This window comes from Gymnodraco acuticeps, unplaced genomic scaffold, assembly GCF_902827175.1.
Source record: "Gymnodraco acuticeps unplaced genomic scaffold, fGymAcu1.1, whole genome shotgun sequence".
Taxonomy (NCBI): domain Eukaryota; kingdom Metazoa; phylum Chordata; class Actinopteri; order Perciformes; family Bathydraconidae; genus Gymnodraco; species Gymnodraco acuticeps.
Window position 1 is genome coordinate 1,926,177 of NW_022990368.1, and position 25,460 is coordinate 1,951,636.

General features: G+C 43.5%; 1 protein-coding gene across 1 annotated transcript in view; it reads left to right on the forward strand.

The window, feature by feature from the left end:
• Positions 1-10,233: 10,233 nt before the first annotated feature.
• Positions 10,234-25,460, forward strand: part of LOC117551405 (CUB and sushi domain-containing protein 1-like) — a gene marked incomplete at its 3' end in the record, with an annotated part of 111,317 nt that continues 96,090 nt past the window's right edge. The window contains exons 1-2 of the mRNA XM_034224292.1: positions 10,234-10,238; positions 11,679-11,755. Of these exons, the coding sequence (XP_034080183.1) occupies positions 10,234-10,238; positions 11,679-11,755 (82 nt within the window). The remainder of the gene's footprint in view (positions 10,239-11,678; positions 11,756-25,460) is intronic.

Below are 25,460 nucleotides of genomic sequence, written 5' to 3' on the forward strand. Positions count from 1 at the left end.
TACATAGAGACGGGAAGATGGCAAACACCAAAGAATGGTAAGATGAAATAAAGCTTTCAAAGGTTAATGTGGATTCAAAGAAAGAAAGGTAGATAGGAGAAAATTACGCAGAAATGGTGGGTAAAGACGGATGGCAATAAAGGGGGGGAGAGAGGGGATATAAGTGCAAGTGAAGTAGAGGAAGAGGAAAGGGACAAAAGAAAGGAAGAAGAAAGGACTGTGGGTGAGAGTGATGCCTTCCATCACCCCCTTCTCCCTTTTCTTCCATTTAATTTCCAGCAATGAGTGAATGATGTGCATTTTCCATCCTGTAAGTTGAGGTGTGTGCGTGTGTGTGTGTGTGTGTGTGTGGTGTGTGTGTGTGTGTGTGTGTGTGTGTGTGTGTGTGTGTGTGTGTGTGTGTTGTGTGTGTGTGTGTGTGTGTGTGTGTGTGTGTGTGTGTGTGTGTGTGTGTGGTGTGTGTGTGTGTCTTAGCTGCGTGTGGAGGTGTGTCTATCTGTGTACATTTGAGATGAAAGTGTTGTGCGGTGTTTACGCTAGCAGGAGTCATGCCGCGAACAATAAGAATCCTTGATCATACATCAAAGACTTCACATTGGCACGCACACTCACACTCACTTTGGCACACACACATACACTTCAACACGTACGCTGCCTCTGAGAAGAGGCAGAGAGGGTTGAGAAAGTTTAAACATCTTATCACAGTGTTGTGTATATCTTATAAGTGCAGCATATACCTCATACCTCAGCCAAACACACAGAGAAACACAACTTATGTGTATAATCGTTCATAAAATTCATAAGATGCATACTAACCTAGCGCAGTCAATCTCATATGCAGTGAGTTTCTGCAAACACCAGCACACAATCTCAAGGAACAGTAGTTTTATTTCCACCTCTCCATGGCAGCAGGAAACACACACTGCATGTTGGCATTCCCCAATCTTCTTTGGTGTATTTTCATACATGCTCAAAAATAATGTTACTTTACTTGGTATTTAATGCCTAATAGTATTTTAAGATTATTCATTAATCAGATATGAACTTGAGATCATTTCCTTCTTATCTTTTTACTTTGACGTTACATCTACAGTATATTTTTGTGGCCTCTGGAGGTATCCTAAAAATACAAATTTGATTAACTTTGCATTTTTTTATGGTACTACACACACATCCGGCAGACACAAAACAAGATCACCATTCATTAATAGTAACCTAAAGTACTCGTATAGCCATTCTCCTTGCTATGTTTTGGTCCATGCCAACTCCCAAGGAATCATCTAGCTCCGTCTGGTCCAGCTTTAACTTTATAAACTTAATTTTACAACTTTTGTGCCAGTGGTGTCTTGTGCATAATTATTTTCAAATAAATCTAATTGTAATGTGTTACATTGCTGCGTTATGGGGACATATAATTTATCCCTTCAACAGAGCATACAATACCTCAACAGTGAGTGAATATGAAAGTTACTGCTGAACGTTAAATTCACAGACTCCTGCCACATAATCTGATTTACTGTTGTTGAAGGACATACAATTCAAAAGCTGCGGAAAAGGTTCTAGAAGTTTGTTGTAACATCAAAGTCTTTGCCACTTGTGTGATCATCAGAATCAATTCAACCTTTTTTCTTTACTTTGACAAATTGCCTGCTCTGAATTACTCTGCCCTGTAGATTATTATTTGCTGCTGTGACCTGGTGACAAATGCATTAGTTACATTCCCTTGACAGAAATGAGAGACATTTCAGTCACTCTAACAAGGTCCAGTCATCGGCGACTAAGCCACTGACCCTTGGCCAGGAAATGTAATTAACAGAAAAATGGGATGAGGATTTTTCGACCTGTGCACTGTGTTTGGTGGCAATGTCACAGGGCTGATCTGGCAGTGCTGGAGTGCTTCTGGACTCTACAACAGACAGTTATGATTAACAACAGAGCTGCCAGGGCCACCAGGCTCTGGATCCACCTCAACTATTTACCTTAGGTACACAATGAATTCATGTGATTTGCAATCCAGTGAGCCATTGTGGTGCGAGGGCTGCTGGTTAGTCTGAAATATAAGCTACCAATCAAATGAACCGAACAACTCCCCCGGCTCCACTGGGACAGCACGGAGAGTCCTCCTACATGCCTCTGATAAGGGTGACTGTGCCAGCCAAACCTGGCAACGAGTCTGGACATCAGGCGCCCATGCTCTCTAGACATCAGAGCAAACACCTGTAATGAGGCGTCACTGAGGCTGGTAGAGGGAGCGCTAAGAGCCTCCTGCTGCAGGGAAGCTGAGAGGGCGAGCATGAGGTGCGAGAGGGAATTGCCTATACGGCCCATGTGCGCCGCTGCATCGTAAGCCTTAGTGAGCAGGTCATCAGTGACCCGACATTGGGGTCGAGGGCACCTGGTCTCCGACCTCAGAGCTTCGTCAGGGGCAACTATGAGGGAAGCAATAGTAGGCTCAACAGCCGGCATGTGGTCAAGGCCGACTTTTGCCGCATCCTGCATGGCTGCCAGGGCTCGGCCATCGAACGTAAGACGGGAAAGAGTCTTAGTGTCCCTCCAGCATGCATGTAGCTCCCTCAGATACTCACAAGAGGGAGGAACGGCAAAGGTGGCGGGTGCCAAAGTGCGCCTGAAGAACGCACTGGCAGGCGCTGTTTCTGGCTGCTGTACATCCAGCTGCTGGTGAGCCAGTGCCATGCGAATGACGGTACCCATGGAGCCGTCATCTGCCCCCTCCGATGATGCATGAGCTGAGGTACAGGAGCAAGGCCCAGAAGCATGGGATGGGCCCTCCCCGTCATACTCATTACATTGAGTGGCTGAAGCTGCCTTTGAGAACACATCGTCATCTGGAATCAGCTCAGCCATGGGTGGACTGGGTGCAGCGGTGTGCTCTGTACTGGCACTAGGTCCACCCTAGAGGACAGCCTAACCGGCTAAGTCCTCTTCTTGGGCGGGCACCCGCAGCCTCTGCTGCCCGACACCTAGGACGGGTAGGTTGGGCTGTAGTCGACTGTGCAGGGGGAAGGCCACCCTCAGTCAGTAGTTCAACCTTGGCTAGTCTAGCAGCTCTTACCGCACGAGGCATGATGGTGCAATTCATGCACGGGTCCTCCGAAAGGCCCTCCCTCAGATGCTCGAGGCCAAGACAAGAGGGGCAAAGGTCATGGCCATCCTCTGGTTGAAGAGAAGCCATACAGGTTACAGCCGTTAAACATAGCGACAGTACCAATGGAAAAACTCCAGACTAATTGCTGCTGGCAGCTTAAGTCAGTCTGAGGGAGCACTCAGCTGACTGTAAATAACTGGGCCAGGAAACAATATCCGCAGTGGAGGGGAGGGAGCACAATAGTAGTTAGCGTGAGCGAAAACACTCTCTTCACTAGCACTGTAGCAAGTTAGCTTTGAGCAAGAGCACTCAGCTAACTGGAGGATGGAACAGGAACCAATTGTGCGCCGTGAGAGGGGAGCGAAGACACTCTCCTCACTAGCGCCGTAACAGTTAGCTTGAGCGAAAGCACTCAGCTAACTGAACGATAGAACAGGTAAGGAACCAAATATATGCAGTGAGAGGGGGGCGGAGATGCTCTCTTCACTAGTGCAGTAACAAATTAGCGAGAGCCCTCGGCTAACTTGTACACAATTAGCTTGAGAATAGATAGCACAATCAGCAGTAAATGGTAGCAATCTCACCGGCTGACGTGCAGGAGCGTCCGCTCTTTACCGGTCCGGAACTCCTGGGGTCCGAGCGGTGAACACCGCGGTCCCCTCCCTTGGGAGGGCGGACAGCTCGTCGCAGCCTTTGGAGGGCGAGCGTCTTTCTAGCCCGCAGCTCCGATCGAGACGATCACAAGGCTACAGGTAGCGATGAGCTAGAATAAAATGTTCAATAAGCTAGCTTGGCTTCTACTCATAAAGTAGTAACCTGTGCAGCGAGAAGATGAAAAAGGCCTGCTCGTTGACAACACCGGAACTTCTGCCTTCCGGGGTCATACGAGGTCACACGTGACTTTGTTGATATAAATATTCAACCCAGTCTCATGGCATTTCGTGTTCACCAACACGATTTTTAATCTATTGATTCGTGTTCACCAACACGATTTCCCCCTTTTTTTTCGTGTTGCACAGCACGATTTAAAAAGCAATGTATTTCTACTGGTAATGTGTTTCGTGCCTGTGTCAGTACCATGGATGTATAATAAGAACTGGATACAGTGTGGGAGGCGGGGCCTCATTCATTCCTATGAGAGCTGCTCATTAGCGCATGATGATAAAATGGCCCAACTTTTGAGAGAGTGAAACGTCACAGATTACCCAGCATGCCTGAGAAGTACCCGTATGTGCACTCATAGAGCATGCGCAACTTTAACCAAAATGCTCGTTCACATCAAGCACGTCAATTTGCGTACACGTAACAGCACCGCGCGTTCATGACAGCATGGTAATGGATTGTTGTTATCATGGATTTGATATGAACGAGGCGGCAGTTAGCGGCTAGCTAGTAATGATGCTAATGTACACATCAATCGTTATGTACTTATATTACGCTGTAACAGGATCTAGTGATATCCAACAGAGCTTCATTTAGCATGAAATTATTATTGCACTGTATATAAATATATATATATATACAGTGCAATAAGCTTCTTAGTGCATACGAAGCTACAGGGGACGTTAATAATGTCGGTAATATTAACTTTATTTAATACAACATTACGGTACAAGATTTAATCATACAGCCCATGTATGATAATGAATTACAGCAAACATGTGCAATATAGTCCATATTTACAGCCTCCGTGGGATGGCAGTAAGACAATATGGATCCGTTCTTATTGTGCATCCATGGGTAAGATAAAACGCAACCTCACATTGGTTCTCATACAGCATCTCTGTAAACTACGTGTATTCACTGAATTTCACTCTCTGCCTTTAACGGCTCGTTGTAGCTCCAATAGCTCCAGCCCCACCCTCCCTGGGAGCACAGTGTGCTCTGATTGGTCGGACCACGTAACATGAACGTTGTTGGAGTCTACCGGACCAGGTCCCGTCCTCCGCGCAGATCGTTTGGATATGGCTAGAGCGGGGTCGCTGTAGCTGTCGGATCTGCCGATGACCGTTTCTTAGTTCTGAGGGAAAGGAATGTGTCCTAGACACTATTCTCTGTTAGCTGTACAAAACTAGACTTTGCACTCCAATGGATTGTTTCTTCAAATAAGCACTTATTACACAGTCATCAAAGATACATTCAATCTGATACTATACCACAAAGCGCCTTGGACTCCTTCTTGAGTTCTCACCGTGACAAGCTCGTCAGTGTAAGATCCCAGTTGAAGAGAGCCCTCGAGTACTGATACATCCTGCTTATATACTGTTCTAGCGGACGCCCCACCTTCGCTGCTTTCTTGTGTGTAATCTGCCGTTGCTACCCTAGCAACTCTTAGGTTAGCTTTGGCGCGCTTTTGTTACTTCCTTATTTGCTTCACTCACTTCCTTATCATGGTTTCACTCACAAGACTGCCCTTGTGAACTGTTGCGCCTGCTTGGTGGGTGATTTAGTGTGAGAATAATGAGTTCTGCCAACCTTGTGGCTTATCAGTTTGGACATACGGGATGCCTCTGTTCTTAATCTGGTTGACCCCGCGTTTTTTGTTGCACACAGTATTCACATAGTATATTTCCCACTGAGGCTTCTCAGCCAGTAGGACTTTAACACAGTACTAGTACTTTTCCACTCAGACAGCTCAATGTCTTAGCTTTTCCATGATAGGCCCACTATATCTTATATTCACTGCCACATTTGCCTTATCTTTATCCTTCAATCCCCCTTTTGCCCCATTCTAATGATTGGGGCAACAAAACAACGCTATTGTTTATGTACATTTATGTCAGCTGTTTTAGGCTTCTGTCTCTCTTTCCCACATTCTGCCATACGGTGGTACTGGTGGTGCTGTCGGGAAAGTGTCCATTGCTGCCGCTTCTTCTTCGCCTTCTTCAATGTCTGGGTTGTTTTCTAAGGATAGCAAGGCGAGTTGTTGGCCCAGGGGAGTAGAAGGTGCTATGGCGGTACTAATTATTTTGTCCACCATTGAGCGGATACATGGGATGCAGTAGCACCCGCACAAGGTCAAAATTGCTGCAAACACGGCCATTGATACCAATACTGAGGTGACCAGGGTTTTGTATTTACCGAACACTGACATCCATTCGTCCCATTTACCGTCGATACCAGATTGATCTTTCATGCGAGAGTTGAGGGTTTTCAGACCGTCCAGTGCTATTTGTAGAGTGCCATCTGCAGCGGTGTTGTTGGGAATGAAGGTGCAGCATTGCTCTCCGAACATTGCACATACTCCGCCTTTTTCTGCTAGGAGCATGTCTAGGGCCATTCTGTTTTGATAGGCCATGAGTGATGTGGCTTTCAATTGCTCACTAACTGCCTTGAGTCCGGCATGTGTGAGGTTTCCTAGGCGTTGGATATTATAATGAATGTAATTGATGCGGTCTGGTCTGAGTTTTTATTGATGACACACCAGGGGCAGATGATGGATGTGAAGCCGTCCGCTACTTGATCGGCTATTTTGTAGTCACTTGGTACGCCCCGTGGTACCCCTATTGCGTCTATGTACGTTGGATCTGGGTCAATCATGGCTTCGCGTTTGACTCTGTTCGTAGTATGATAGGGGTATTGTTCTGCCAGGTTTGTTATGTCCCCTACTTTTAATTTGTAGGTTTTCACTGGTAGAAGCAAAGTGACCAGTGCACATAGACCACTGGCATTATATGGGACGCGATCGTGGAGTTGGTTGCCACCGCAGTGGAACCATATGTCTGCTCGGATTACACCACGTCCAGGTGTAGTTGGTGTCACTATGTGGTCGCAGAGAGTTTTGTTGAACCCCCCGGTGTTTCTGATTGTGGTGTGGAAACAGGTGTAATTCAACCTCGGAACTTTTGCAAAGAATAAGGGCTTTTTTAATTCCGCGTTGGCTAAAGGGAAGTAAACGTCGTATTTAGAGCAATTGTGTTGAGGGTTGTCTGTCCCCATTATTTCAGTGGCACACCTTGGTTCTACCGGGGCAGGAATTATGTGGAGCAGGGGTCTGGCTCCCATACAAACGAGGCAGTCATCGCCTGTGTCTAGCGCGGCTTGTTGTGCCATCAGTAACCAGTTGTTGCTGTTTGAGTGTGTCCCGAGATTCCAGTTGCTGCTTGGAACTCTTGATCAGTTGTCCACTCCTTAGTGGAGTGGATCACCACACCCTTTTGGACGGATACTATGTCAGATTGTGGTCTTTTAATGCGACTGGACATGCATACGTATATAGAGAATTGGGGGCTTGGCGATGTCTTGGGCCATAGATAAAAGGATGCGCAAGGGGGTTCATCTTTCTTGGGTTGGGGTACCCCCGTTAAGTCTAACTGTACTACGAGGCCAGATGAGGATTTTGCCAGGTGTACTCTTTGCCTTACTTTTTTCGCTGTTCCTGTTGACGATGAACTCCAATCCGCCCCTGTCTCTCCCACCAAGTCGGTCCACGCTCGACCATAGCTATATCTTTCATTGGGATCGCCTTTTCCGAACCAAAAGTCTAGCGTCATGTACCATTGGTTTTGTTTCCCCACGACCCTCCTTTTTGGTTGAGTTCGTTTGACAAACTGGTGTACGGGATGAGGGTAGTGGTGCTTGAGTCCGAGGGTAGGCAAAGTGTCAGCGAGATGTGTCTCAATGCATCTTTCTGGTTACATTGGGTGAAATTTGCCGTATCTACTGTGCCGGCCACATTGCGGACGTGTCTAGTTAGGCTGTTTTTTGGAGGAGAAAAGGTATCTTGTGTAGTTTTATTTTGTGGGGAATTTGGATTATTACTTTGGTCAATGATTTGCCTCCCCCTTTCACCCACTATGATAATGATTATTCCAACAATAATGAAAAAACACAGTGTTAAGGCCAAGCAATAGAGGTGTTGGTTAGGTCCTGAGTTCTTCTTCATCTTTGTTTTTCTTGTAAAAGTTCTTTGGTGTATCAGTGTAGGTGAGTGTCTCTTATGTGGTGTGTGTATGTGATGCGTGTGTGTGGTGTACCGCCTACTTTGGGGGAGCGGTCCCTTGTTGTGCCTCCTCGCCGGCTGTTATCTCCTGGGCTGCCGTTGGTTCCCCTGTTGTCTCCTCCTCCTCGGAAGTGGAGTCGATGTCCACACTTGGGGGTTGGGGGGCTTCGGTTGTTTTGCCTGATGTTCAGTTGGCCTAGGTCCTGGATGGTGTCAGCGAGGGTCCTGGTAGGTGCTGGTGCTTCCACACACCTGCTCCAGTGGTACCACGTGTCTCCTTTTCCGTCTACTCTGACTGCATGATCTGTTCGCTGGGTTACCTTGAGTGGTTCAGAGAACCTTGGAGCACACCACTTGGGTTTGATCGTCTTCAGGCGGACGTATTCAGCGTCCCTGCTGCCCTCAGCTTCCTCTGTGTGTCCTTTGGCTCTGGCTGCTGTGGATTCGTCCGCGAACTCTGCAACGAGGCATTTTAGTTGTTTATAGTAGGCCTGGTGCCCCACTTTGTCATACAGTTCCTTTGAAACCGTGGCTCCCGCCCCTGGGCCTGGAAACTGGTGCCCATGAGTCATTTCATATGGAGTGAACCCAGTGGTCCTGCAAATGGAACTCCTGATAGCCAATAGGGCGAGAGGTAGTGCCTCCAACCATGTCATTCCTGTTTCTTCCATCGCCTTTGCTAGTTTCTGTTTTAGATTTAAGTTCATTCTCTCAACCTTTCCCTGTGATTGTGGATGATACACTGCTCCAAATCTGTGGGTTAGCCCAAGAGAGGCTTCCACCACCGCTAAATCGTGATTTTTGAAGTGGCTTCCATTGTCACTGCGAATCTTTTTGGGGAACCCGTGTCTTGGAATGTAGGTTTGTACCAGGAAGTTGATTACAGACTGGCTGTCTTCTTTTGCACAGGGGATGGCTTCTGGCCACCCTGTGTAGGCATCCACAACCATGAGTATGTACCTCTTTCCCCTGTGTCTGTCTATCATGTCTGTATAGTCTATGACTATCTCCTCCCCTGCCATTGTTACTGCAGGAAACTTTCCCTCATGTGGTTTGATGGTGGCCCTCACATTGTAGCGTCCACAAATACTGCATTCTTCAAGATGATTAGCTATTAAATCTGGTAGGTAAGGGTGCCACCAATGGGTCAGGGCCCTAACCATTTGGTTCTTTCCTACGTGTGCCATTGAGTGTGCTTCCTTCATCATAGCTCTTACCCACCCTGGTGGGATCACTGGCCTCCCGTCTGGGGAGTACCAAATGTCATTTGCTCCCTTTCTTGCCCCTTTGTTTCTCCAGGCCATTAGTTCTTGCGGGGAAGCTTTAGATTGTTCTTTAGCCAACTCCTCATCTGTTCTGGCTTCTAGTATTCCTTCTTGGGGAGCCTTCGTATTTTTCTATCTGTTGTCCATCCATCCATCCATCCATCTTCTCCCGCTTATCCGTGGTCGGGTCGCGGGGGTAGCAGTTCCAGCAGAGAGCCCCAAACTTTCTTTTCCCTGGCGACATCAACCAGCTCTGACTGGGGGATCCCAAGGCGCTCCCAGGCCAGCGAAGATATATAATCCTATCCACCTGGTCCTAGGTCTACCCTTGGTCTCTTCCCAGCTGGACGTGCCTGGAACACCTCCCTAGGGAGGCGCCCAGGTGGCATCCTAACTAGGTGCCCGAACCACCTCAACTGGCTCCTTTCGACGCGAAGGAGGAGCGGCTCAACTCCGAGTCCCTCCCTGATGACCGAACTTCTCACCTTATCCCTAAGGGAGACACCAGCCACCCTGCGAGAGAAAACCCATCTCGGCCGCTTGTATCTATCTGTTGTCCCATTTTTAAACCCAATCTTATGCTTTCTTTTTCTTTGCTGGTTACTGAGTTTCGCCTTGTGGTCCTTCCCCCTGAGCCTGTTCCCCTTGCTTGTCCCATGATCCCAGAAAATCGCCCAACAAGTCTTTTGTTACCCCCTTATGCTGTTCTTCCCGTCCCCCAGTTGCTCCTTCTCCCCAGTTGCTTTGATTGGGTGTTTTTGGTGTGCTGGTGGCCCTGTCTCTGTTTCTTTGTGCTAACTCGGCCTCTAAATTCGCCTCGGCTAACGCCCTACCTTCATTTCTTCGGGGAGTATCTGTGTCTTCATGCTCGCTTGTTTTAGCTCCCCCTCCCCTTTCTTTGCTGTGTTCCTGTCTAGGGTATGGGGTATCTTGGTATCTCCTATCTGGGGACGGTCCTTGTACCCCTGCTCTGGTCAAAGGTGGGGATGTTTGGTTTAATAAGACTTTTCCCTCTATCTGGTAATACCCGTCGGTGGGTCCAGCCCTCATAGGGTGCAGCACTGCCTGGCTGAAGGGGTTGGCTGGGCTATACGGGGGTGGCACCTCATGCTGTTCTCTAGGGAGCTCGGGGTACAGGAGAGCTGGGGCGGTGGCGGCCGTGTGTTTCTCTTGGTTGATTATGGGTTCTGCTGGTTTGGGGGTTCTGCTACTGCAGGGTTTTTTACTGCCGGTGCTGCTACTGGCGCGGCTACTAGGGGGGCTTGTGTGGCCGGGGTGGTTTTATTTGTTTCTTCCAGGCGGCCAGCGGCTGAGACCATGGCATATGAGGTCCTAATTAGTTGTTCTAGTTTTTCTTGTTGGTTTTGGTGTGCTTTCTTTTTGAGTGACCATCGCCCTGGGTCTATGCTCTTGTGACGACAGAGCTCTTCTTCTAGCCCTTTGGTGGCTTTTTTGAACATTCCTTTCGTATCTTTCCCTCCTAACAACTCTCCTTTTTTATCCTTAGTTCTTTGTCTGTGTGCTGTCAGTATGCCATTATCTGTAAATGTTCGGTACAATTTTGCTACCCCTTTTTCCCATTTTTGTGATCCTTTTTCTCAACTTCCTTTTGTCCTTCTTCCACCCATTCTTTCCAAACCTCGCGACGTACATCTGGGATTTTGAAGCCTAGTGCTTCTTCTCTCGAAAATTCGCCTTCCATTTTCTACTTTTCCTTATCTTTCTTTATTAGATTCTCTGGTTGCTAGCGTCTTTTGCTAGTCTTCTACCTTTTCTTAGACTAGGGCCTCGCCTAGTTTACACTGTGCTATGGCTACTGGTACGGCGACCAGTTTTACACCTTCCTTAGATACTAGGGCCTTGCCTAGTTTTACACTGTACTATGGCTACTGGTACAGCGACCAGGTTTACACCTTCCTTAGATACTAGGGCCTTGCCTAGTTTTACACTGTGCTATGGCTACAGGTACGGCGACCAGTTTTACACCTTCCCTTAGATACTAGGGCCTCGCCTAGTTTTACACTGTGCTATGGCTACTGGTACGGCGACCAGTTTTACACCTTCCCTTTGGACCGCGGCGGATCCTCATAAATTACGGGTTTCACCCGCTTCTCACCACAGATTTGTTTATGCCCTTGTTGATCTATTTAGTGCACACAATTTTATTTACGTTTTATCTTTACTTTTTAGCTGAGACAATTATTTCTGCCATTTTCACACAATCCTAAAATGTTGTGGTATTTCAAACACATCTATTGTTGTAACAGGCAGATGCTTACCTTGATTCTGAGTTACCCGGGTTTTTGATGTGTGAGATGGTTTCTTGTAAAAGCCGTAAACTCAATGTTTTTTGGTGTCCTCTCAGAAGGTCATCGGTGTCCAGACTACCTGCTCTAGACCATCACGTCGGGGTCACCAAGCTGTTGGAGTCTACCGGACCAGGTCCGTCCTCCGCGCAGATCGTTTGGATATGGCTAGAGCGGGGTCGCTGTCCGGATCTGCCGATGACCGTTTCTTAGTTCTGAGGGAAAAGGAATTGTGTCCTAGACACTATTCTCTGTTAGCTTTACAAAACTAGACTTTGCACTCCATTGGATTGTTTCTTCAAATAAGCACTTTATTACACAGTTCAACAAAGATACATCAATCTGATACTATACCACAAAGCGCCTTGGACTCCTTCTTGAGTTCTCACCGTGACAAGCTCGTCAGTGTAAGATCCCAGTTGAAGAGAGCCTCGAGTACTGAATACATCCTGCTATATACTGTTCCTAGCGGAGCCCCCACCTTCGCTGCTTTCTTGTGGTGTAATCTGCCGTTGCTACCCTAGCAACTCATAGGTTAGCCTTCGGCGCGCTTTTGTTACTTCCTTATTTGCTTTCACTCACTTCCTTATCTGGTTTCACTCACAAGACTGCCTTGTGAACTGTTGCGCCTGCTTGGTGGGTGATTTAGTGTGAGAATAATGAGTTCTGCAACCTGTGGCTTATCAGTTTGGACATAACAGGATGCCTCTGTTCTTAATCTGGTTGACCCTGCGTTTTTGTTGCACACAGTATTCACATAGTATATTTCCACTGAGGCTTCTCAGCAGTAGGACTTTAACACAGTACTGTACTTTTAACTCAGACAGCTCAATGTCTTAGCTTTTCCATGATAGGCCCACTATATCTATATTCACTGCCACATTTGCTTATCTATTTAACCTTCAACGGGCCGGGCGCGCGCGGTCCCGTGGGTTAGATGCGCGTTCATAATGCAGAGGGAAATAACTCTCAGAATAACGTTATTAGCTAATTTTTACAACTTGAGGAACGAATGTTTTAATAAGGGCTATACAAGTGTTCATACTGGGTAGTTTATTTAGTTTAAAAAAAATTATCCAACGAGTTACAGACCACTCTTTCCCCATGTAAGTCAATGGGAAAAAGTGTTTCCGGCCTGGCAACCAAACGGAAGTGTTAGTACCGCCGTTTGGCCAGCACGAATATTTTCATCTGAGTCCGGTTGTCAGTACTGGTGTCAGTACCAGATATGTTCGGGCTACCAGATATGTTCGGGTGTATTTCCGTCGGTCATATTCGTATATACGGCAATCAAAGAGGGCCATCACGGTCAAATTCCGAACATTTAAACATAGCCGACACTTCATTCTTTACTTTGTCCGTTATTATATGTAGAAGATTATACTTTTCTCCGTCATGTTGTTTCCTTAGCAACAACTTCAAACAGGCATAGCCTACACTTAATTCTTTACTTTGTCCATTATTATATGTAGAAGATATTAATTTGTTCTCCGTCATGTTGTTTCCATAGCAATAACTTCAAACAATAACAACTAACCGCTAGCATCACAGCCACTGCTCCGTTTTCGGAGACTTTACACACGTTTTTCACAAACATTTTCACACACTATGAGTACTTCCAATAGCTTCGTCTTGATCTGTAGATGTGATTTGATGTGTCGTGTGTCCCCCAACTCCTCTCCAATGTTCAGATATTTAATAAAATACTCAGGGGAGTTTCCTGAATGTTCATGCCCAAAGCCAAGCACTGGTTAAGCCTGGTTAAATTAAGAGGCTGATCTCGGGCACTTTTTGTCCACTTTCCCTGGTGGCCGAAACTCAAGCCAGACATCCATGGAATCGTCTCAGAGAGTAGATGATCAGTGGGGCCTTGTTTTTACTGAATGATGTGTTTTTTTATGGGGAATTCAAATATGAGCTTATTTTTAGGATTTTCGGAGACTTTGCACACGTTTTCACAAACATTTTCACGCTAGGAGTATGGGAGTACATCCATTCGCTTCGCCTTGATCTGTAGATGTGATTTGATGTGTCGTGTGTCTCCCAACTCCTTTCCAAAGTTCAGATACTATATAAAAATACTAAAAGGTAAATAAAACATTAAACATAATGACAAAATAACAACCTGAAATATATGTATTCTATCTACACATTTCGTAATTATCTAATCTAGTGGCCTTATAAAAGTGTTGGCTAAAGTAACGCAGAATATATATATTTATATCTGGTAGCCCGAACATATCTGGTACTGACACCGGTGTCAGTACCAGATATGTTCGGGCTACCAGATATGTTCGGGTGTATTTCCGTCGCATCCGTCATCCGTCATGTCCGTCTACTCACCTCCCTCTGATCCCAGCGCTCTGCTGCCACACACCGGCCGTCTGCGGAACTGCAGCCGGAGGAACTCGGGACAGCTTGTTATGTGTGGGGTGCTATGGTGGGGTCCCATGTACTTGTGCACATAAATAATGTTTCTAATTATTTACAATTAAAAAATATATATTCTGCGTTACTTTAGCCAACACTTTTATAAGGCCACTAGATTAGATAATTACGAAATATGTAGATAGAATACATATATTTCAGGTTGTTATTTTGTCATTATGTTTAATGTTTTATTTACCTTTTAGTATTTTTATATAGTATCTGAACTTTGGAGAGCAGTTGGGAGACACACGACACATAATCACATCTACAGATCAACGAAGCGAATGGAAGTACTCCCATACTCCTAGCGTGAAAACGTGTGCAAAGTCTCCGAAAATCCTAAAAATAAGCTCATATTTGAATTCCCCATAAAAAACACATCATTCAGTAAAAACAAGGCCCCACTGATCATCTACTCTCTGAGACGATTCCAGGGATGTCTGGCTTGAGTTTCTACCACCAGGGAAAGTGGACAAAAGTGCCCGATATCAGCCTCTTAATTTACCCAGGGCCTAGTGCTTGGCTTTGGGCATGAAAATTCAGGAAACTCCCCTGAGTATTTTATTGAATATCTGAACTTTGGAGAGGAGTTGGGGGACACACGACACATCAAATCACATCTACAGATCAAGACGAAGCGAATGGAAGTACTCCTAGCGTGTGAACATGTTTGTGAAAAACGTGTGCAAAGTCTCCGAAAACGGAGCAGTGGCTGTGATGCTAGCTTTGCGGCTAGCGGTTAGTTGTTATTGTTTGAAGTTGTTGTTATGGAAACAACATGACGGAGAAAAATGTATATCTTCTACATATAATAACGGACAAAGTAAAAGAATGAAGTGTAGGCTATGCCTGTTTGAAGTTGTTGCTAAGGAAACAACATGACGGAGAAAAAGTATAATCTTCTACATATAATAACGGACAAAGTAAGAATGAAGTGTCGGCTATGTTTAAATGTTCGGAATTTGACCGTGATGGCCCTCTTGAGTTGCCGTAAAATATGACGAATATGACGGATGACGGATGCGACGGAAATACACCCGAACATATCTGGTAGCCCGAACATATCGAACATATCTGGTACTGACTAGACTAAAGGCTTCTCAATACTCAAATTTCCCCTCCTCGACTCCTCGGTCCTCCGGTAGTGACCCGGAAATGAATTTCAGCACGCCATTTTGAAGGACATCTCATTTCTCTAAATGCACACTGAGGACCGAGGATCGAGCGTCGAGGAGGCTCTCTGGAGGAGCTCTAACCGAGGATACACTGATGGTTCCTCCACGGCTCCTCCACGGATGCATTTCCGGGAACGGTGTAGGCGTGACGCACGGCCGGACTTATCTCAGCCAATGACAGCTATTCATGCATCCCCAGGATATTATTCTAGAAACTGCTTTCATCGCGTCGCGATGTTTCCAGAGAGAACAGCTGTAAGGTCCATGCAGAAAGCAGATCAGTGTGTATAATATATATCACTCAGTATAACAGGCCTACTCTCTTTATTTGCTTTAGTTTAGTCTACAAACAAAGAGTCGATATTTTTCTAAGACCATTTAGTGCTTCACATGATAAAATACATAACGGCTTATGCTTTAGGAGCTGTAGGTGATGTGTGTGGTACAGTGTGTATGTGTGTGTGTGGTACAGTGTGTAGGTGTGTGTTGTACAGTGTGTAGGTTTGTGTTGTACAGTGCGTAAATGCGGCGGACAGACGGGTCTCAGTTGGTTTGGTGTCCTCTGCTTACTTTTAATAGGCCAACTTGTAAATACAACTTTTGGCTCGTAATTTCAATTCCCCATTTCGGCGACCAGAGAGAGGGGGGGGGGGGGGGAGATATATCCAGTCTCTGATTGTGTTACGTTATTATCAGAGTGCTCTCACACTTTAAATTGTATATATTTATATAAATATATTTGTGTGTGTGTGTCCGCATCTGTAGCCTGTTATTGTCTCATTATAACCCGCACTCTCAATGATTCAAAGTAAATATGGGGGGGAACAATGTTCAGCTGATCTAACAGAGATACAGTGCTATGACAAAACACTCGACAGCTGATGCAGCTGTTGCCACGTAATAATGAACGGACGTCTCTTTAAAATGACCGCTCAGAGGAGAGGAGTTCTCATTTCTTTAAAACGTCTGCTGCTTCCCCTCCTCTCTCCTCGGTTCCCCTCCTCGGTCCTCCCGCTCGCATCTCCTTTGGGCGGGTCTAAGTCTCGAGGAGGGGAGTCCGAGGAGTGGAAATTTGAGTATTGAGAAGCCTCTACTGACACCTGCAGCACGTCTTTTTCTCCAGTCGGGTCGTGGAAGACCGGAAGCTGTGTGGTTCATAAAACCACATGTTCTTACTCAATATCAAGCCAACAATTATTGCTTTATTTTTAAATCGTATAATTTCGGACTTTTGTTGCCGTCTGTGAGGAAAATAAATGGGGCTCAGAGCCTCAGGACACTGAAATCTGTATTTTTTAAATCTTTTTTTCCTTCTAATTTGTTATTCTTTTCAAAAATAACACACTGTTATTTACTCACCAATAACACACAATTATCCTTGCTTTTATTTATTGGTTTAATTTCATAATCTCGGGCTTTGTTGGCGTCAGTCAGGAACTGAATTTCAAAGAATAAAATAATACTTAATTCCGAGTGCTCTTGCTTTTCTCTTTGAAAATGATCACATAACGGCATTGTAATACACGGTTCGGCTGCATTACGTATTACAGATCTGCCGTAGTTCTTTATTTATAGAGCCCTGATGAGAAGACCTTTGGAAAAACTGAAGAAATGCCGCCGAAACTGAATACTTGACGTGGATCATAAATATATCAACAATTAAACAACATCTTCAATTTCTCTTCACTCAATACGTCTCCTTGCAGTATCAACACTAATTCGGCTGACTTTTACATTTGATCTAATTCATAGATAGGTTATATTTACACCATAACGGTGCACAGCTGATATACAAGGACTTGTAGTTTTTAAAGATATTACTGATTTTCTTTGAATGTAAATACTGAGTCTGAAATAGTATAGCAATATGCTGTACAATTATGTGAAAGCATGAATAAAACTACACATCTTCAGATGTTGTACATACATAAGTGTCCTACACTAATAATAATAATAATAATGCATTACATTTTTTATTAGAGCGCTTTTACAGGTGCTCAAAGCAAAGTTATTATGGCTGTGTGTACCTTGTGTGCACCGCCTAGTGGTTAAAGCATGTTATTGAATTATTGTTTTTATGTGTTATAATATAACATATAAAAACAATAATGTACTCTTAATATTTTTTGAATCAAATAATATTTGATTCAAAAAATATTAAGATACATACTTCATAGGGGGAAAGTAGAAGGTCTGTGATAGAAATATAGAATATAAAAATCTAAGAAGATACTATAAGTGATCTCTACAATAAAACAGTTTAGTGCAGGATGTACAAAGATATTAATAGGAGGAGGTGCCAAAACAAGAAAAACGAATTATTAACCTTTATTTAAACATTAAATAACAGATTAAGGTCTTCTTTTAAATAAGAAAAAAACTTTGGGGGGTATCTATCTACAGATAATATTAGCCTGACAAAGTACTTAACGTCTAATATATTGCCTTTCCTGCAATGTTAACTATGTTGAAGCACTTATTTTAACTGATATTATACATATGAATTATACTCTTATGTATGTAGATAGAATAATAAATGTGCAGAATATGACAGTTTAATGGTGGAGGTACACACATATTGATAGATGTCTTGTAATGCACTGTTGAGGAACCTGTGACCCAAGATTTTCATTCATTGCATACACCGTAGTTGTGTATAGATATGTCAATAAACCTTTGAAAATCTTGAAATCTTGAAAGGGATGTGCAAAATAGCCATAATATACAGTTTTTAATTAACTATTAGTAGAGAATAACGAGTAATGAATATACTTTATTACTCGTTTCCATTCATGTCAATTGCAGATACATGTTTAGTCTTCTCAAGCACCAACTATCAAATCTCTCTCCTGATTGTTGGCACTTGAAAATCACCTACCTGAATTTTACTCAGCTGTAACTAAAGTCTGATTTAAGGGTTGTTTATATTTCACATAATTAATCAGAATCTTCAAAGTAACTCAAATAAGTGTAGTGGAGTAAAAATACCAGGTTAACCTCGGAATTGTAGTGGAGTAGAATTACAAAATAACAATGAGCTGTCATTTGGGTATATATTAATGCTGCACATTATGGACACAAGCGATTTTCACCCATTTATTAATTATATGTTTTGCATTTGATAACACCAATGTGTTTAATACTGGCAACTTCTAATTGTGGGAAAAACGAAAACGTTCAGTGGAGACGTCCCATGGAACATTTTGCGAAACACAATAACCAGCATGTGTAGTTCTGGGGGGGCGTTCGATTCCAGTTTTGGATAGTCTGGCGTGGTTTCGTTCCATTTCAAACAGCTGTTTGACGCTCGGCGTAACCATAGACTGGGCGTAAACTTGGCGCACTGCCATTCCAACATCCAATCCCAGAGCTTGAAGATTAATCACAGGGACTGTAGTCCTAAACGATAGCTGGGGATTATGGGTAGTGTAGTGTCTTCGGCCATCCTAAACTCAGAAATGTTGACAATCGCAATGTCCCTTATAGTCCTACGTCTGTTTCCGGTTATTTATATTTTGAAATTCAGTTCCTGACGGACGCCAAAAAAGCCCGAGATTATGGAATTAAACCAATAAATAAAAGCAAGGATAATTGTGTGTTATTTGTGAGTAAATAACAGTGTTATTTTGAAAAGAATAACAAATTAGAAGGAAAAAAAGATTTAAAAATACAGATTTCAGTATTCTGAGGCTCTGAGCCCCATTTATTTTCCTCACAGATGGCAACAAAAGTCAGAAATTATACGATTTAAAATAAAAGCAATAATTGTGGCTTGATATTGAGTAAGAACATGTTTTCATGAACCACACAGCTTCCGGTCTTCCACGACCCGACCGGAGAAAAAGACGTGCTGCAGGCACGAAACACATTACCAGTAGAAATACATTGCTTTTAAAATCGTGCATGTGCAACACGAAAAAAAAGGGGCAAATCGTGTTGGTGAACACGAATCAATAGATTCAAATCGTGTTGGTGATCACGAAATGCCATGAGACTGGGTTGAAATATTCGACCTGCGCATGCGCGAGACAGAAGATATTCAGTGCTAAGCACCGCCTCTGGCGGTCAGTAAGGATGAAATAGAACCAGATTTGAACCACAAACACTCACTAGGACAAAAACACCAACTGCTGACCTTCACATTTCTGTTATGCTGAGAGGCTCAGAATGACGCACACAAACATGCACCATTTGAAAAATCTGAGCTCTCCGTATCCAGAGATAAAAAAAAAACTTGTCACTGATGACTTGCTCATGTGACAAAGGCTAGTGTGTGTGGTGTGTGTGTGTGTGTGTGTGTGTGTGTGGTGTGTGTGTGTGTGTGTGTGTGTGTGTGGGTGTGTGTGTGTGTGTGTGTGTGTGTGTGTGTGTGTGTGTGTGTGTGTGTGTGTGTGTGTTCGTGTGTGTGTGTGTTTCCTGGTGATTCAGTTGTCAACAGCACATGCCAACAGCAGATGCTCGGGGGTAAAAGCCTCATTTCCACCTACATATCAGGGTCTAGTGGCCACCAAACTTCATAAAGTATACGAAAACTGGAACTACTGCCTCAACCATTTTAAATAATGCAAATTGAGTTTTGCTTTTTCACACAGAGACACACAAAGGCTTACTTCCAGCTGTTAAACTCTGCTAAATGCTATGCTCTGCTTCAGCTTGTTTTAAAATTGAGTTTCAATCAAACCGATCATTACAGGGGGAACAAAATAGAAAACAAAAGATTCCATACAGCCAAAAACGAAGTTTATAGCAAAGAATAGAATGGAGCAGTTGAGAAAGGCTCGGCTCATTCTGCATGTACCACAGTCTGGGAGAAGCACAATTAAACAGATACAACTAAATATTCTCCTTCCTCAAGCACTGAATTCTAAGAAAGGAGATTTTAAATCCCCCAAAAAACAGTAATCAGGTCCCCATCCGAAGGGTGAATATAGATTTGGTGACACAAAGCCCTTGGAACAACACCAAGTCTGGTGACAATGCACTGTTGTGAACAGTTGATAAATGGATACTCTATTAGGCATATTCTTGACTGATTGTCCCCTAAACCTAAGCAACGAATATATTTAAAGTCAATTTGTTGTCTGTGAACATGATTGAGTGTGTCCTACTCTGACTTGACAGCTGCCAGCCTCTATGGATCATCACACATTTGCCAAGATAATACACTTTTTTGGCATATTTTGGAGGAAAACACTTTAAAATACAGTTTGTATTCAGAGTGTCTTTGTCAACTTACTCTTCAGATATAATCTATTAAAAGGTGAAGCAAACAGTCTTCCTGGTGCAAATGTTTCATGTACCTGGTATTTCAACGCCACCACTTATCTGAAAATAAAGTGATAATATTTAGATTGTAAATTAAGATGTAATTCTCTTCTCTGGGATGACTGGAGTGCAAATGACTTTACATGTTCGGCATTAATGGCTGCCCAAGTTTGGATTCAGTGCTAATAAGGACATGTTAATAATAAACAATTGCGATGTTTATATAGGAAGCAAATAATAATACTTAGGTCAAACCATTCATATTCTAAATAATCTGAATGTACAGCTTTATACAAATCGTGTATTTTACAGTAATGCAAAAGTTCCAACCAGGCCACATAAATATGTGGAAAGTTGTGATGAAGAGACACATTTATTTCAATTTGAGTTTATTAAGAATCAATGCAAAGAGAAAGGATTTCATAAAATTAAGGATGCATTGCAATGCATTCATTGTTCTTTAACTAGTATAAATACATAAATAAATAAATGCTCCTCTCTAACATTGTTGTGTTCTCCTGAAATTACCCTGCAATAGACTGATTTTACTGGCTCTCCTTTACCAAGAAGAGCCAATAAAACAATAAAACAAACAGGCAATATTGAATTAATTATGTAATGAATTCTACTCTACACTCTCACTTGTTTTATTATTTTTTATTACTGTTTCCTTTTTTATAGCTGGTAAAAAGTTGATTGCAAAACAACGACTGTATTTTCTGCAGAAACATTGCTTTTGTTATAAAAGCACAGCAAGGGGGACCACAGGCCAGTAGTAGCTACGTTGGGACATCTTTTTTTCCTGTCAGTATTATTATTTGAAATATTAAAGGTCACCTATTGTGCAAAATCAATTTTTGCATGTCTTTTATACATAAACATGTGTCCCCTTTGTGTAAAGAGATTCTGAAAGTTTCAGGACAAAAGAACCCCTCTCTTTGTGTCCTGATCCATTTATATAAAAACCTGTCTGAAAATGAGCTGATCAGATTTTGGCCTCTTTATGATGTCATAAAGGTTTTTTGGCTTGTGTAACCATTAGCCAATCACCAACCAAGGTAACCCCCCCCACCTTATCACCTGAATCTCCTCCTAGAGCACCATTGTGTTCTTTTTAACCAAATATCTTGCAGAGGGACGTGGGGAGTGGCTCCTTATTTTCCTCTAAAGCAGGGGTCTCCAACGTTTCTTCATCTGAGAACTACTTTGAAAATGTAAGCTACTTGTGTACACGTGTGAAATTGCAATACCTAAAGCTTATCAAAAATCTTAACGACAATTTATCACATTATTATGGCCCACATAGTACCACCTTAATCACCACCTTACAAGCATCTTATGGCACATGTGTAAAATAAGTGGCATTCACTCTTTTTTACAGTCAGTGAGATGAATGGGGGAGACGTGTGGCTAAGTGGATAGAGCGTTGGTGTTCGAATCAGGGGAGTACAGGTTCAAACCCCACTGCAGTCAGCATGTCGTTGTGTCCCTGGGCAAGACACTTCACCCCAAATTGCTCTTGTGGGGATTGCCCACAGTATTGAGTATGTAAGTCGCTTTGGATAAAAGCGTCCAACAAGTGACATGTAATGAATGGCACTGCATGGAGTCCACCATAGAGGTCTATGCTGGAGTACCCAAATAGGTTCACTCTAATAGAGTCATTTAAATGTCCATCAGTCAGTCTTGTTCTGTATTTAAATTTCATGACATTCATGTCAGTAAAAGCTGCTTCACAAAGGTATGTAGAGCCAAACAAAGCAGACATGTTCAGTGCTGCTTGGTGAATGTTCTTATAGTTTTCTGGGTCTCCAAGGCTCCAAGAAATGTTCTGAATGTTGCTGAGACTTAAGCTGAACATGATTTTGGAGATGCATAACCTCCATCTCTACAGGATTGACACTGAACAGTTCAGCCATCTTTTTCTTCGTCTTGACATGAAATTATAAACCATAATAAATCAATTGTATAGGTCTCGCCTCCCTATATCTGTGTGTGAAATTCTTCCATCCTCAAAAACAAAAAACGAATACTTCTGCAGTCTAGCTGCAGCTTCTGTCCTTAGACCCTCACATCGTACAAGGAAAAACTTACAGAGAAAAACCCACAGTTTAAGGGGAAAATGGGAGAAACCTCAGGGAGAGCAACAGAGGAGGGATCCCTCTCTCAGGACGGACAGACTTGCAATAGATGCCGTGTGTGAATCGAAGAGATAATACATTTTACAGCGTAGGTAGACCAAATGTTTGGAAATGCATGTGTCTATAATAAGAAGATGAATCCACGAGGATGTCAGCAATCCTGTGGGAGCCATCAGGGAAGTAGTATGGTGAGAGTCAGGCAGGACAGCAGAGACAGGTTCAGCCACGACTCGAAGGCCAGGACTCAGATCCAGTACTCAGGATAGAGGATCCAGGACACACGACCACAGCAACAGGATTAGCCTCGACTCAGGATCCCGGCGTATATATGGACACAAAAAAGAGATTTGGGGGAAGCTGGGTTAATCGTCACTCACATGACTTGAGTCTGAACACAGCAGACAACAGGAGTATTTACAACAGCATTATAAAAACAGAAATAGTGCATGTGGGTGCACTTACATTCTCATACTGTTACATAAATCCCATGAATGTATGAGATTAAGTTAGCTTCATCATATCTCAATCAGTAATTAAGTGAATAATAAAGGTTCTTTCAGGTTACTATCAGCCTGTCACTCATTATTTTCAGGGGGGGGGGGGGGGTTGGAGGAACAGAGAGGAGACGGTGATCGCGGAAGCTTTCCTCCTGCCTTCACAAACTTTACACACAAATTTAACAACTGAAAATAGCAAGAGGACATTCATACTCTGCAATCCAAGACTTGATTAAATCCACCAAAAACCTGATATGACGATAATGAGTGTTTTTCAAAAAAACACAAATCCCTGTGTCTCTGAGCCGCAGCGACACGGACTGATTCAGAGCGGGTCATTCTGCTGTTGGTTCTGGACTGGTGTTGCTGGTGTTGGTGCATAAAGCAGACTGCCCCGTGTGTGGTGTCACTGTGCCGCTGTCACGTCTGTTCCTTGATCTCTGCGTCACGGACCAATTTGATATTCATGTGACATACAAAATAAAAAAAGGTTATTGTCCAGCCGCGGCCGAAAAAACAAGAAGCAACGTTAAACACTATAATCGATAATCGAGCGACGAGCTATTGAAAATCTGCCCACGAGCTACCGGTAGCTCTGGATCGACGTGTTGGAGGCCCCTGATCTAAAGTAACGGACAGGGAATCAGTTGAAATGTTGACTTACTGTTCGACATGAAGCTAGAAGCTCTCTCGCTTAGGGCCCCCAAAAGTCTAGGGCCTGCTGAGACCTATAATATATTGATGAAAAACAGTATAATAGGGGACCTTTAATATATTAGTATGTGTATAACTCCTCTCTTCAGCCTGATTTTGTCAGAAATGTAATCTGCAGAGGAAGATGAGGGACATACTGTTCTTGTGTGGGCTACAGATAATGAATTCAGTTTGTTTTCTCTGCACATGTGGTTGCATGTGTGAGGAAAACTTCTGTGCAGAAAGGATGGAAGCTGGAGCTGCTTTAGTCAAATGCTGATATTTATTAAGAGTATAATACGGCCGGAGAATTCACAAGGTATATTCACAACTTCTTTATGAGACACCAAGCAAACTCTGGAGACAAAGGACCACAGCACAGATCTATACATTAAAAGAGGAGGGATCTATATTCCCGCCTTTTCCCTAATCAGTACCAGACATCGGAACAAAGACACCTTTGTGTTGCAACTTCTCATGTGCCCAAACCCCTCACCCCACAGGAAGTCAGATGACCTCTTGACCTGTCCTCCTGTAGGTTACACGCAGGATCACATTACAGGCAGGAGTATATGCGGTTTAACGAAAAGCATTACTTTGTGATTAACAGTTTTACAGAAAGAATGAGAACCTCTAAATACACAGATCGGATTAAAATATTCTCTCACAGCATGTGTATTGTTTGGATGAGCGTGAAAGCTGCTGGTTTTCTGAGATGCTTGTAATTATTATCCCCGCTGTTTTTTACATGTGACATGTTTCACAGGACAACATCAAAAGTGTCTCCCCATTCCTCTGGCGTCTCATATTCCCTCAGTGTATCGTCGCCTGCATTCTCTCTCTTAATTTCTTAAAGGTTTCCCCTGCGCTTTCATTTCATATTTTACATTGTCCTCTTGTCATTCTCACTCTCAGCTGCTCCCTTTAAATATTTGTATCCACTGTTTTCTTGTTGCTTATTACAACAGCGACACTTTCCCACTGTCATTTTCTGCCTCATGTTCCTGCAGTTCTTTTATCTGTCCCCTTCTTTCCTTCCTGCAGCCGTCCTTCACCCTCTGCTGAAAGATGGATGGATTGTACAAAGTGCTTAATGAATCAATGAATGATTTGATGTGTGTGTGTGTGTGTGTGTGTGTGTGTGTGTGTGTGTGTGTGTGTGTGTGTGTGTGTGTGTGTGTGTGTGACAGTGAGAATGAGAGACAAAAAAAGATGGAAACAGAGAAAGTGTGTCTGACTATGCGTGTCTGTGTGTCGTGTGTGTGTGTGTGTGTGTGTGTGTGTGTGTGTGTGTGTGTGTGTGTGTGTGTGTGTGTGTGTGATAGAGTAGTGAATGATTGTGTCTGTCATTTAGCCCACCATGGCTTGTCACACCATCAAACTTATTCCATTTAACAACCATGTGTGTCTGGGTGCACATGTGTGTGTGCACACGCTCTGTGAGTGTGCGTGCCTGTGCGCGAAACAGGATATGAATTTTTCCAAGCGTAGAAATGGTTTTCTCTGCACTGAACACAATTTAAATGGAAACACTGTAAAATGTTATAAAAAGCTGCAAAATACTGTAAAACCGCGGTGCATTCAACGGCAAGTAGTTGAACGGTTCAGGCTCACATCATCAATCTGCTGAGATGATCTTG